The 14,276-nt window shown below is 39.2% G+C and overlaps 1 protein-coding gene across 1 annotated transcript; it reads left to right on the top strand.

The window, feature by feature from the left end:
* Positions 1 to 274: 274 nt before the first annotated feature.
* LOC130831314 (olfactory receptor 2A12-like) lies at positions 275 to 1,222 on the top strand. Its single transcript, XM_057699305.1, has one exon. It carries the CDS (start codon positions 275 to 277, stop codon positions 1,220 to 1,222), a length of 948 nt encoding a protein of 315 aa, XP_057555288.1.
* The last annotated feature ends 13,054 nt before the right edge of the window (positions 1,223 to 14,276 follow it).

Here is a 14,276-nt window from a genome sequence, read left to right as displayed (position 1 = left end):
GCTCTTTTTGCAAGTTCTACATTTTGAAATGCAGAATTTGTTATTTGGGATCTCAGGATATACTGGGATTAAGTAGTACAATATTAACATGCAGTTTCATATCCAATGGAAATTCATTTTAAAAATTTGGTCCTCAGCTTTGCAAGTATCCTATAATACACTTACTTTGCTACTGGTACTTGGTACTCATAATATGTAAATAACACTGGGATTGGAATCTGGAGATTTCACCTTATGAAACACAGCTCTGTTATTTCTCTACAGCAGGAGAAAGATGCAGGACTTCCTCTTGAGAAACCACAGCTCCCTTACTGAATTCATTCTGTTAGGGTTCTCTCATAACAGAGAGATAAATGTTATTCTCTTCGGTGTCTTCCTTTTCCTCTACCTCATCACCCTTCTTGGCAATGGGCTTATTATCACCTTGATACGCATGGACTCCCGTCTCCACACACCCATGTATTTTTTTCTTAGTGTACTATCTATTCTGGATATGGGCTATGTCACCACCACAGTGCCTCAGATGCTGGTACATCTGGTTTGCAAGAAAAAGACCATTTCCTACCTTGGGTGTGTGGCCCAGATGTACATCTTCCTGATGCTAGGAATCACAGAATCTTGGCTTTTCACAATCATGGCTTATGACAGGTATGTGGCCATTTGCCATCCCCTGAGATATAAAGTCATCATGAGTCCTTTACTGTGTGGGTCACTGGTGGCCTTCTGTGGGTTCTGGGGTATTAGTTGTGCCCTGATATACACTGTCTCTGCTATGGTTCTTCCCTATTGTGGACCCAATGAGATAAATCACTTCTTCTGTGAAGTACCTGCAGTCTTGAAGTTGGCCTGTACAGACACATCTCTCAATGACCAGGTGGACTTCATCTTGGGCTTCATCCTTCTATTGGTCCCATTGTCCCTCATCATCATTATCTACATCAATATATTTGCTGCCATCTTGAGAATCCACTCATCCCAAGGGCGACTCAAGGCCTTTTCCACTTGTGCCTCCCACATCACTGTGGTCACTATGTTCTCTATTCCATGCATGGTTATGTACATGCGACCTGGCTCTGAGGCTTCCCCAGACGAGGACAAGAAGCTGGCTCTGTTCTACAATGTTATCTCTGCCTTCCTCAACCCCATTATCTACAGCCTCCGGAACAAGGATGTAAAGAGGGCTTTCCTCAAAGTGACAGGCTGGGGCAACACGCCAGAATGAAGTCACAGAAGCATGGGAATGAGCCACAAACCCAGGACACAGCCTACATGACTTCTCCATGCAAATTCTTTCCAACATCCAGTGGGCACACATGTATTAATGGGTTAGATTTGGTGAGATTACGTATCAGGACACCTGGAGGGCTATGGCAGTGTGTGTCCCTCAAGCGTGAAGACACCAGAGAGTGGACTCCATGAAGGCAAGTCCTGTTTTTGTGTTTGATTCATCTCTGTACCACCAGTTTACAAGACACACTAAAGAATTGGCATCAATGTTCATTTTTTCTTTATTACTAAATGAACATGAGACTGAGTGCTTGAGATCTGAACTCATGAAATAAGTTTAAATTGATGGGTACAAGATGACTTCCAGATTTTCAGATCAGTGACCCGACTATAGCTTAATCAGGGATTTGACAAGGGCTGAAGTAAGAACAATTTAATTAAAACCAATGACGATTATATAAAATAGAGTTCAGGCAAGTAATAAAGGTCAGTTTTCATTTAGTACTATTAGGAGAGAATGAATTTGGGCACAGAAATCCTTATGTCACTAAAGAAAGGAGCTCTGTTTTAGTGAAGTGATATTTGTAGGGGGGAGTAGAATCTTCTAGTAATTGAGTGAAAATCTCCTCCCATCCAGATACTTTCATAACGAATTTTCAACTTTATTGAAGTACACTGACAAGAAATGTATATATTTAAAGTATACAATTTGATGAGTTCTGAAATATGAATATACCTGTGAAACTATCACCATCATCAAGACCATTATAACTATCACCCCCCAGAGTTTTCTTGTGATCATTGCAATTCCTCTGTATTAGTTATCTATTGCTGTTTGGCAAATTATCACCCAAATTTTGTGTCTTAAAACAACAAACATTTAGTTTGGTTTTTTAAGAATTTGAGTGAAGATTAACTGGTCCCTCTGGATTAGGAGCTCTCATAAGACTGCAATAAAGTTATCAGCTGGAGCAGCAGACATTCTAAGGCTCAGCTGGGGAAGGATCTACTTCCAAGCACACATGACTGTTGCTAGCATCAGTCCTGCCAGGCTGTTGGACTGAGGGTCTCATTTGCATCCTGAATGTACTTCAGTTCATTCACCAGTTCCTTCCATGTGGACCTCTCCCTTGAGCAGCTTGCCGTGTGTCCTTTGGCTTCATCAGAGTGAGCAAGCACGAGACAAAGAGAGAGGTTGTGAGCAATGTGGAAGCCAGAGGCATTTAAAATCTAATCTCGAATGTGACTTCCCATCACTTTTGGGGTATTCATGAGAAGCCAACTACTAGGTCCCACCCAAATTCAAAGGGAGGGGATTACCCTGGGCACGAATACCAGAATACAGGGGTCATCGGTTCATGCAAATCTTCTCCCTTGTGACTCCAACTCTTGCTACACAAGGAGGGGTCTGTGGATTAGTATCACCAACATGACCTGGGGGTTTTTAATAAGGGCAGAATCTTGGCATCCCCACACCTATGGAATCAGAATTTCATTTGCAAAGATTCTCCAGGTGATTCTATGCACTTTCAAGTTTGAGAATAATGATTTAGCCAATACTGCAAGCAAAATACCACGCAACCTGTGTCAGTGGACCTGTAGTATAATCAATAGCTTTTTTTTATTAAAAAAAGTTTGTAAAATATTAAGCTCAGCAGTGAATAAAGCTTTTTAAAAACCAAGAGGAGAAACCTAAACTTCCTTGACATAGGTTTGGCTCCAGGGTTTCAGTAAGACTGATATCACATTCTCTTGTCTCTGTGACTTTATTTGTCATCTGTAGTGAGTTGGCTATGTGACAATGTAATTATCTTGAGAAAAACCTGAATTTGGCTTCAGGCCTCCTTGTTTGTAAACTGTCACTTTATTTTGTTGAGAAGAATAAAAAAAGAGAAGCATACAGTTACCTGGAATTGGCAGAAAGGAAAAGTGAATAGAATACCAACATTTTATTGTCTTATCTCAATGAAAAGTAAATTTTTGTCCTCATTTTCCCTGCCAGCTACCACCCCTTTCTGCTTTCTCCTCTGGAAAAAAATTTCCTAGAAAGCATTGTCCATACTCTGATTCTAATTTCTGTTCTACGATTTTCTCTGAAACACACCAGCCAGGCATCACCCTTATTTACACCACTAACACTTCCTTCACCACTATGTCTTGTGAAGGTGATAATGACCTTCGTGCTGCTAAGTGCAGTGGTCACTTCTTAGTCCTTGATGCATTTGACCATGAGCAGCATTTGACATGCTTGATCAGTTTTTCCTACTTAAAGTACTTACTTCACTTGCTTCCAAAACTATATACTCTGTACTCAATGGCTAATCCTTCTTGGTCTCTTTTTCTGGTTTCTCTTCCCCTAGACCTCTTAATTTTTAAATGGCTAGTCTCAAACCTTGTCCTTCTTTCCTTCTCTTTGTTGATTTTATCTGGTCCTGTGGTTTTAAAAACCATATATATATACTTTTGATTATCCAAGTATCTTCAGCCTAGATATCTCTCCTGGAGATATATCTACCTATCTATAGATATAGATCTAAACACTGATACAAATACAGATATGGACAATCTAATTGACTATTCAACATCTCCACCAGGATGTATAATAGAGATCTCAGATTTAATTTGTAACTGCCAGGATTCTGGCAGAAAACAGAACACAATTTGAATAATATGAGTCATATTTAATAAGGAGACTACTTATAAAAGTGTGGGATAGAGTTATAAAAAGCACCAAGGAAAGGTGCAGTACCTCAGGGTTAGTAACTGCAGGGTCTATTACCATTCCTAGGTCTGAAGGAGTAAAAGTATGGTTATTGGAACAGAGAGGGTGAGGAGATGCACACACACAGATGGAGATAGACATAGACATAGATATTAGATAGATAGATAGATGATATATAGATAGATAGGTAGATGACAGATGATAGATAGATGATAGATGATAGATAGATAGATAGATAGATAGATAGATAGATAGATAGATCATAGATAGGTAGATAGAAAGGGTGTAAGCTATATGAAGAGAGTTACCTGGTTACCTGACAGGTGTTATGGCCTTCAGTAGAGGGTCATGGAAACCTGCAGGGGCAGCAGCCTGGGGGATAATCCTCCTAGCTAACTCTCCTCATGCCTCCCAAGTCTTCTACAATTGCTTCTCATTGGCTAAACTCAATTGGAAGTGAGAGGACAAGGGAGTCCATTGCTATCGTCTGAATGGGTCAGCTTCCCAGGGAACAAAACAGGATAGAGAAGGATGAGAATGGATCAAACAGCTCTAAAGCGTAGCTCTCTCTTGTCCTTGCATATCCATTTCTGTACATTGTATGGGAGAAAAATTCCTTTCCCCAATACAAAATACATTCCCTTCAGCTACCATACTACGTTGGAATAATGCCAATTTGTCATATTCCAACCTAAACCCTAAAATGTTGGTCACCACCAATGTTTTTCACATAAGGTAACAGGGAAAAAAACAGGGATCAGGGATAAATAATTATTATGAAGCATAGCTCCTTTAGTCTCTACTTCTATAGCTCAACTTAAGACCTAAGCTGATGATCATGACTTTCTTCTTCTAACATGCATTCCATATTATCTGTATTACCCTTCGCCAACACCTCATCTGTATAAGGTGCTTCATTTGGTGGGGTGCCTCAAGCCTGTATTCCTGTAGGATCGAAGTTCTTGAAGTCATTTTCTTTCTTTTTTTTTAAGAGAAGTTTTTTTAAAATTTATTTTTTATTGAAATATATTTGACAACGTTGTATAAATTTAAGGTATGCAACATGTTGATTTGACCATTTAAATATTGTAATATGATTGCCATTGTAGGGGTAGTTAGGAGTTCTATCACATCACATGATCATTTCTTGTGGTTGGAATAATTAAGATCTAGTCTCTTAGCAAGTTTGATCTTTTTCTTTTTTTAAGTTGAAGTATAGTTGATTTACAATATTATATTAGTTCCAAGTGTACAGCATAGTAGTTTGTTATTTTTACAGATTATACCCATTAAAATGTATTACAGGGTAATGACTATAATTCTCTGTGCTGTACAATACACCCTTGTTGCTTATCTATTTTATACATAGTAGTTTGCATCTCTTAATCCCATACCCCTAATTTACCTCTCCCCCTTCTCCCTCTCTTTTGGTAACCACTAGTTTTCTATATCTCTGAGTCTGTTTCTGTTTTGCATGTATGTTCATTTGTATTATTTTTTAGATCCCACATATAAATGATATCATACAGTATTTATCTTTGTCTGATATTTTGCAAGTGGCAGAATTTCATTCTTTTCTATGGCTGGCCCAGATTCGGTGATGCTCTGTGACATGGAGTGAGCAAAGCTGGAACATTTCTTATCTTGGTCTGGGGTGCAGGGTGAGGTTGTCCCTGGAAACTTGGCAGCCAATAGTGCAAACCTCTCTCTGCCCTGTCTTGGGGACAAGACTCCTTTGTCTCTCACAGTTGATTACTGTCCCCAGCCTCCACCACTCCCAGCCTGTTGTGGAACCACTCACCGTATAGATTCTCTGCATGTTTTGGGGGTGAGCTGTGGCAGAGGGGCTGCCATCAGATATCTGGACTGCTTCTGGGGTGCTGTGTAAGTGCCAACAATGGCCACTAAGGCTCTGCCCTGAGACTGGGTCATCTTTGCATTCCAAGGCCAAGTCTTTTTCCCAGTTCTGGCCACCCAAGATCCAGTGCTGTTTGTAGTGTGGAGTGAGTGGGGCTAGGGTGTTCCCTAGGCTCCAGCTGGGGTGCTGTGATGCAGTCTTGGGAAACCCAGAAGCCACTAGGGTAGACCTCTTTCTGCCCTGCCTCAGGGGCAAGCCAGCAGGCACCCAATCCTCATGAACAGAGCCCAGGATCCTCCAAGATTTCTCTCTGACTCCAGTGATCGTCCAACCAGCCAAGGGACATTGTCTCATCTGTGTAGGACCCCAGGACTGACACCCAGTCTGTGGCTTGACCTGCTCACTCCCCATCATGGGTGTCTCCTCTCAGGGGCACAGGTCCTGACCCAATCACCTTTCTTCCATTTCCACCCAAATACATGTGTATCTGTCTTATAGACTTGGTTGTATAGGAGTCCTCCTGCCAGTTTTCAGTGAGAATTTTTCCACATATAGATCTATTTTTGATGTGTTCAGAATACACATGGGATGGAAATAGGTGAACTCCACATCCTTTACTTTGCCATCTTGATCTCCTTCCATCAAATACTACCCTTTCTTCATGTTAATTTTTTAATTCCATTCTCTGTTGTGATTCTCCATCTGTTCACTCATTATGTCTATTTTTTCCATTAAAATTCTTTAATGTGTTTGTTATACAAGCTGTTTTAAAGTCTTTCTGTTGGACTTCCCTGGTGGGGCAGTGGTTAAGAATCTGCCTGCCAATGCAGGGAACACTGGTTCGAGCCCTGGTGCATGAAGATTCCACATGATGTGGAGCAACTAAGCCCTGTGTCACAACTACTGATCCTGAGCTATAGAGTCTGTGAGCCACAACTATTGAGACTATATGCCACAACTACTGAAGCCCGCATGCCTAACGCCCATGTTCCCCAACAAGAGAAGCCACTGCAATGAGAAGCCTGAGGACCACAACAAAGGTTATTCCCTGGTCTCTGCAACTAGATAAAGTTCTCATGCAGTAACAAAGATGCAACACAGACAAAAAAAAAAGTCTTTCTGTTAATTCTAACATCCACATCATTTCTGCGTATGTTTCTGTTGACTGTTTTTTCTCTGATTAGGCATCACTTTCTCCTGCATCTTTTGCTTTCTTTTCCCCCTGCTTCCTTATATATCTAGTACAATGTGATTTTTTTGGTTGGCATTAATTCAACTTAAGAGATGCTACATGGTTGGTAGTCTGCATTATGTTGTTTTCCTTTAAAAAGTGTTGAAGTTTGTTCTGACAGTGGCTAACATTGTCATATCAGTTTAATCCTATTAAGGCTTGGCTTTTGGCTATTGCAGTAAATCAAGAGTAGCTTTTACTTTAGGGATTAAATAGCCCTACTCCTATGATGGAGTTGTTTTGGAGCCTGGAGTATATAGTGAGCTAACTGCACTCTGGATGGTTGCAACTCCAATGTCTCCCAGCGTGTACAAGCACCTGAATCTTCATTCATGTCACAGCCCCAAGTAGCTGTTTTCTGCCATGTCTCAAGAGTGTCACTGTGTGTGTGCATGTCAGTAATTGGCCAATGGCTCAAGAGGACCTCTATATAGATTTCTGGAGCTCCTTTTCTATAGAGCTTCTTCTTCTCTCAAACATGTGCTTGTCAAATTCCTCAGCTTTCTCAACAGCCCACAACTCTAATCTTTGTTTCTCCCACTCTAGGGATTGTTGCTTTCTGCTTGGGCTCCACTTACCTGTGTTACAGATGGGAAAGTACTCTTGGCCAAAAGGCTCATCTCCTATATGTCTTTTTTTTTTCAAGAATCACTGCCTTACTTTGTTTTTTTTTTTTTAAGCTCTTTAGTGGAATATAATTGCTTTACACTCTTCTACCAGTTTTTGAGGTACACCAAAGTCAATCAGCTGTATTTATACACATATACCCATATTCCCTCCATCCTGTGACTCCTCCCCGCCTCCCCATCCCAGCCCTCTAAGGCATCACCCATCATTGAGTTGATCTCCCTTTGTTGTACAACAACTTCCCACTGACTATCTGTTTTACAGTTGGTAGTGTAAATATGTCTATGCTACTCTCTCACTTCATCCCAGCTTCCCTTTCACCCCTGCCCCCCCAACCTCATGTCCTCCAGTCCATTCTCTGCATCTGCATCCTTATTCTTGTCACTGGGTTCATCAGTACAATATTTTTTTCTTTTTTAGATTCCGTATATATGAGTTAGCATACAATATTTGTTTTACTCTTTCTGGCTTACTTCACTCTGTATGACAGACTCTAGGTCTATCCACCTCGTTAAATATAGCTCCATTTCATTCATTTTTACACCTGAGTAATATTCCATTGTATATATGTGCTGAATCTTTATCCATTCATCTTTTGATGGGCATTTAGGTTGCTTCAGTGTCCTGGCTATTGTAAATAGTGCTGCAAGAAACATGGTACATGTTTCTTTTGGGATTATGGTTTCTCTGGGTATATGCCCAGTAGTGGGATGACTGGGTCATATGGTAGTTCTATTTTTAGTTTTTTAAGGAACCTCCAAACTGTTTTCCATAGTGGCTGTACAAACTTACATTCCCACCAACAGTGCAGGAGAGTTCCCTTTTCTCCACACCCTCTCCAATATTTGTTGTTTCTAGATTTTTTGATGATGGCCATTCTGACCAGTGTGAGGTGATACTTCAATGTGGTTTTGACTTGCATTTCTCTAATGATTAGTGATGTTGAGCATATTTTCATGTGTTTATTGGCCATCTGCATGTCTTCTTTGGAGAAATGTCTATTTAGGTCTTCCACCCATTTGTGGATTGGGTTACTTGCTTTTTTGGCATTAAGCTGCATGAGGTGCTTGTATATTTTGGAGATTAATCTTCTGTCCGTTGCTTCGTTGGCAAGTATTTTCTCCCATTCTGAGGGTTGCCTTCTTGTCTTGTTTATGGTTTCCTTTGCTGTGCAAAAGCTTTTAAGTTTCATGAGGTCCCATTTGTTTATTCTTGATTTTATTTCCATGATTCTAGGAGGTGGGTCAAAAAGGATCTTGCTTTGATAGATGTCATAGAGTGTTCTTCCTATGTTTTCCTCTAGGAGTTTTATAGTGTCTGGCCTGACATTTACATCTTTAATCCATTTGGAGTTTATTTTTGTGTATGTTGTTAGGAAGTGTTCTAATTTCATTCTTTTACATGTTGCTGTCCAGTTTTCCCAGCACCACTTATTGAAGAGGCTGTCTTTTTTCCATTGTATATTCGTGCCTCCTTTGTCAAAGATAAGGTGCCCAAATGTGCTTGGGCTTACCTTTGGGTTCTCTATTCTGTTCCATTGATCTATGTTTCTATTTTTGTGCCATTGCCATACTGTCTTGATCACTGTGGCCTTGTAGTATAGTTTGAAGTCAGGAAGCCTAATTCTACCAACACCACCTTCCCTTCTCAAGATTGCTTTGGCTATTTGGGGTCTTTTGCGTTTCCATACAGATCATAAGATTTCTTGTTCTAGTTCTGTGAAAAATGCCATTGGTAATTTGATGGGGATTGCATTGAATCTATAGATTGCCTTGGGTTGTACAGTCATTTTCACAATGTTGCTTCTTCCAATCTAAGAACATGGTATGTCCCTCGATCTGTTTGTGTCGTCTTTGATTTCTATCATCAGTGTCTTATAGTTTTCTGCATACAGACAGGTCTTTTGCCTCCTTAGGCAGGTTTATTCCTAGGTATTTTATTCTTTTCGTTGCAGTGGAAATGGGAGAGTTTCCTTAATTTCTCTTTCTTCTCTTTTGTTGTTAGTGTATAGGAATGCAAGAGATTTCTGTGCATTAATTTTGTATCCTGCTACTTTACTAAATTCATCAATTAGTGCTAGAAGTTTTCTGGTAGAGTCCTTAGGGTTTTCTATATATAATATCATGTCATCTGCAAAGAGTGACAATTTTACTTCTTCTTTTCCAATCTGGATTCCTTTTATTTCATTTTCTTCTCTGATTGCTGTGGCTAAAACTTCCAAAACTACGTTGAATAATAATGGTGAGAGTGGACACCCTTGTCTTGTTCCTGTTCTTGGAGGAAATGCTTTCAGTTTTTCCCCATCGAGAACGATGTTGGCTTTTGGTTTTTCATATATGGCTTTTATTATGTTGAGGTAATTTCCTTCTATGTCCATTTTCTGGAGAGCTTTTTTTTTTAATAAGTTTATTTATTTATTTAATTTATTTATTGGCTGCATAGGGTCTTCATTGCTGCACATGGGCTTGCTCTAGTTGCTGCGAGCAGGGGCTACTCTTCATTGTGGTGCACAGGCTCCTCATTGTAGTGGTTTCTCTTGTTGTGGAGCATGGGCTCTAGGCTCATGGGCTTCAATAGTTGTGGCTCATGGGCTCTAGAGCACATGCTCAATAGTTGTGGCGCATGGGCTTAGTTGCTCCATGGCATGTGGGGTCTTCCCAGGACAGGGCTCGAACCCGTGTCCCCTGCATTGGCAGGCGGATTCTTTACCACTGCGCCATCTAGGAAGTCCTTCTGGAGAGTTTTTATCATAAATGGATGTTGAATTTTGTCAAAAGCTTTTTCTGCATCTATTGAGATGATCATATGGGTTTTATCCTTCAATTTGTTGATATGATGTATCACGTTGATTGATTTGCATATATTGAAGAATCCTTGCATCGCAGGGATAAACCCCATTTGATCATGGTGTATGATCTTTTTAATGTGCTGTTGGATTCTATTAGCTAGTATTTTGTTGAGGATTTTTGCATCTATATTCATCAGTGATATTGGTCTGTAATTTTCTTTTTTTGCGACACCTTTGCCTGGTTTTGGTATCAGGGTGATAGTGGCCTCGTAGAATGAGTTTTGGAGTGTTCTGCCTTCTGCTATATTTTGGAAGAGTTTGAGAAGGATAGATGCTAGCTCTTCTCTAAATGTTTGATAGAATTCGCCTGTGAGTCCATCTGGCCCTGGGCTTTTGTTTGTTGGGAGATTTTTAATCACTGCCTCAATTTCCATACTTGTGATTGGTCTGTTCATGGTTTCTATTTCTTCCTGGTTCAGTCTTGGAAGATTTTTTTTTCTAAGAAATTATCCATTTCTTCCAGGTTATCCAATTTATTGGCATATAGTTGCTTGTAGTAGTCTTTCATGATCTTTTGTATTTCTAAGGTGTCGGCTGTTACTTCTCCTTTTTCATTTCTAATTCTGTTGATTTATGTCTTCTCCCTTTTTTTCCTGAGGAGTCTAGCTAATGGTTTCTCAATTATGTTTATCTTCTCAAAGAACCAGCTTTTAGTTTCATTAATCTTTGCTTTTGTTTCCTTCCTTTCTTTTTCATTTATTTCTGCTCTGATCTTTATGATTTCTTTCCTTCTGCTCACTTTGGCGTTTCTTTTTTCTTCTTTCCCTAATTGTTTTAGGTGTAAGGTTAGGTTGTTTGCTCGATATTTCTCTTGTTTCTTGAGGCAGGACTGTATTGCTATAAACTTTTTTCTTAGAACTGCTTTTGCTGCGTCCCATAGGTTTGGGTTGTTGTGTTTTCATTGCCATTTGTTTCTAGATATTTTTTTATTTTCTCTTTGATTTCTTTAATGATTTCTTGGTTGTTTAATAGTGTATTGTTTAGCCTCCATGTGTTTGTATTTTTTGCAGTTTTTTTTCCTGTAATTGATATCTAGTCTCATGGCGTTGTGGTCTGAGAAGATGCTTGATATGATTTCAATTTTCTTGAATTTGCTGAGGTTTGATTTGTGACCCAAGATGTGATCTATCCTGGAAAATGTTCCTTCCGTGTGCACTTGAGAAGAAAGTGTATTCTGTCGTTTTTGGATGGAATGTCCTATAAATATCAATTAAGTCGAGATGGTCTAATGTGTCATTTAAAGCTTGTGTGTCTTTATTTATTTTCTGTTTGGATGATCTGTCCATTGATGTAAGTGGGGTGTTCAAGTCTCCCACTATTATTGTGTTACTGTCGATGTCCCCTTTTATGGCTGTTAGCATGTGCCTTATGTATTGAGGGGCTCCTATATTGGGTGCACAGATATTTACAATTTTTATATGTTCTTCTTGGATGGATCCCTTGATCATTATGTAGTGTCCTTCCTTGTCTCTTGTAATAGTCTTTACTTTCAAGTCTATTTTATCTGATATGAGCATTGCTACTCCAGCTTTCTTTTGACTTCCATTTGCATGGAATATCTTTTTCCATCCCCTTACTTTCAGTCTGTATGTATCCCTTGGTCTGAAGTGGGTTTCTTGTAGGCAGCATATAGAAGGGTCTTGTTTTGTATCCATTCAGCCAGTCTGTGTGTTTTGGTTGGAGCATTTAATCCATTTACATCTAAGGTGATTATTGACATGTGTGTTCTGATTACCATTTTCTGAATTGTTTTGGGTTTGTATTTGTAGGTGTGTTCCTTTTCTTGTGTTTCCTACTTAGAGAAGTTCCTTTAGCACTTGTTGTAAGGCTGGTTTGGTGGTGCTGAATTCTCTTAACTTGTGCTTGTCTGTAAAGCTTTTGATTTCTGTGTTGAATCTGAGTGAGATTCTGGCTGGGTAGAGTACTCTTGGCTGTAGGTTTTTCTCTCTCAGGACTTTCAATATATCCTGCCATTCCCTTCTGGCCTGCAGAGTTTCTGCAGAAAGGTCAGCTGCTACTCTTATGGGTTTTCCCTTATATGTTATTTGTTGCTTTTCTCTTGCTGCTTTTAATATTTCTTCTTTGTTTTTAATTGTCATTAGTTTGATTAGTATGTGCCTTGGTGTATTTCTCCTTGGGCTTATTCTGTATGGGACTCTCTGTGCTTCTTGGACTTAGTTAATTATTTCCTTTCCCATGTTGGGGAAGTTTTGCACTATAACCTCTTCAAATATTTTCTCAGGCACTTTCTTTTTTCTTCTTCTTCTGGGATGCCTACAATTCGAATGTTGCTGTGCTTAATGTTATCACTGAGGTCTCTGAGACTGTCTTGTATTCTTTTTATTCTTTTTTCTTTTTCCTGCTCTGTGGCAGTTATTTCCTCCATTCTATCTTCCAACTCACTTATTTGTTCTTCTGCCTCAGTTATTCTGCTGTTTATACCATTTAGAGTACTTTTAATTTCAGTTATTTTGTTGTCCATTGCTGTTTGTTTGTTCTTTAGTTCTTCTGAGTCCTTATTATCTGTTTCTTGTATTTTCTGTATTTTGGTATTGAGATTTTGTATCATTTTTACTATCATTACTCTGAATTCTTTTTTCAGGCATTTTTCCTATTTCCCCTTCATTTATTTGGTCTTGTGGGTTTTTTTCCTGCTCCTTTATGTGCATGGTGTTTCTTTGTGTTCTCATGGTAGTCCAAACTTCAGAGGTTGCTTGTCCTGGCAATAAAGGGGTTTCAAGAAGACTGTCCATGCCCCAAACTAATGGCAGAGTGTTGAGTCAAGCAAATACTAAGTCTAGGAAACACATACATGTATAAGACACACAAATACTGAATCCAATAGAACGTAAGGCAGTAGAAAGACCTGACAGAAGAACCCCAGTTAACTATGAGACATTCAAAGAGAAAACCAACAGAAATTCAAAACCAAAACAGAACAAAACAGAAACAAAAACAAACAAACAAGCAAACAAATAACACCACACACACACAAACACAAATCCAAGGAGATTTTGAAAGCTAGGATCAAATACAATAAAGAGCTAGAGTCCCACCAGACAGACTGAAGATCCTCAGTATGAAATCAGACAATTATACTAAGATCTAAGATAAAGACAAAAACCTAATAATAAATACCTAAGTAGTGTGTCTTCTGGAGAATAATGCAGGGAGACAGAGCAGACTGATAATATTGCTTATAAGTATGTTAAGATAAAATAAACTAAAAAAGGATAGAGGACATGGCAACAGAAGAGCGTAATGTGACTGGAAATATGAAAATAAAAAGAAAGAAATAGAAATGTATAAAAGATAGCGATGAAAAGAAGGTAGGAGAGACACAGTCAGCACTACAAAGAACTTAGCTAGAAATAGAAATTTATAAAAAGGCTAAAAATAAAAACAGAATAAAAAATAGAATAAAAATATGTTATAAAACATGTAGCTCTCTTAGGACTAAGATCATAATTAAAACAAACAAACAAACAAACAAACAAACAAAAAACTAGAACTGATCCTAGTATGGGCCAGTTCAATAGAATTAATACTAATATTTCTGTTTCCTTGGAGTCTCAGCTGTAAGTGTCCTTCTAACTGCCTTGAGTTTTTTGTATTATTCTGTGACCAGCAGAGCTTCCTTTATTGTTTGTTTGTAAGTGCTGGTGTGTGGGGAGAGAGAGGGTACAAAAGTGGCTCCTTCCCCTGGGAGTGAGTGAGCAGTGGCGCCCTGCCTGGGTCACCTGGCTTGGGTGGCTAGGGCTGA

This window comes from Hippopotamus amphibius, chromosome 1 (assembly GCF_030028045.1).
Source record: "Hippopotamus amphibius kiboko isolate mHipAmp2 chromosome 1, mHipAmp2.hap2, whole genome shotgun sequence".
NCBI classification, from domain to species: domain Eukaryota; kingdom Metazoa; phylum Chordata; class Mammalia; order Artiodactyla; family Hippopotamidae; genus Hippopotamus; species Hippopotamus amphibius.
Note: the sequence above shows the minus strand (reverse complement) of the source record. Positions and strands in the feature narration are given on the sequence as shown.

Bases quoted from the DNA above. Each gene is read 5' to 3' on its own strand.
- LOC130831314 (XM_057699305.1), top strand. From the start codon at position 275: ATGCAGGACTTCCTCTTGAGAAACCACAGCTCCCTTACTGAATTCATT.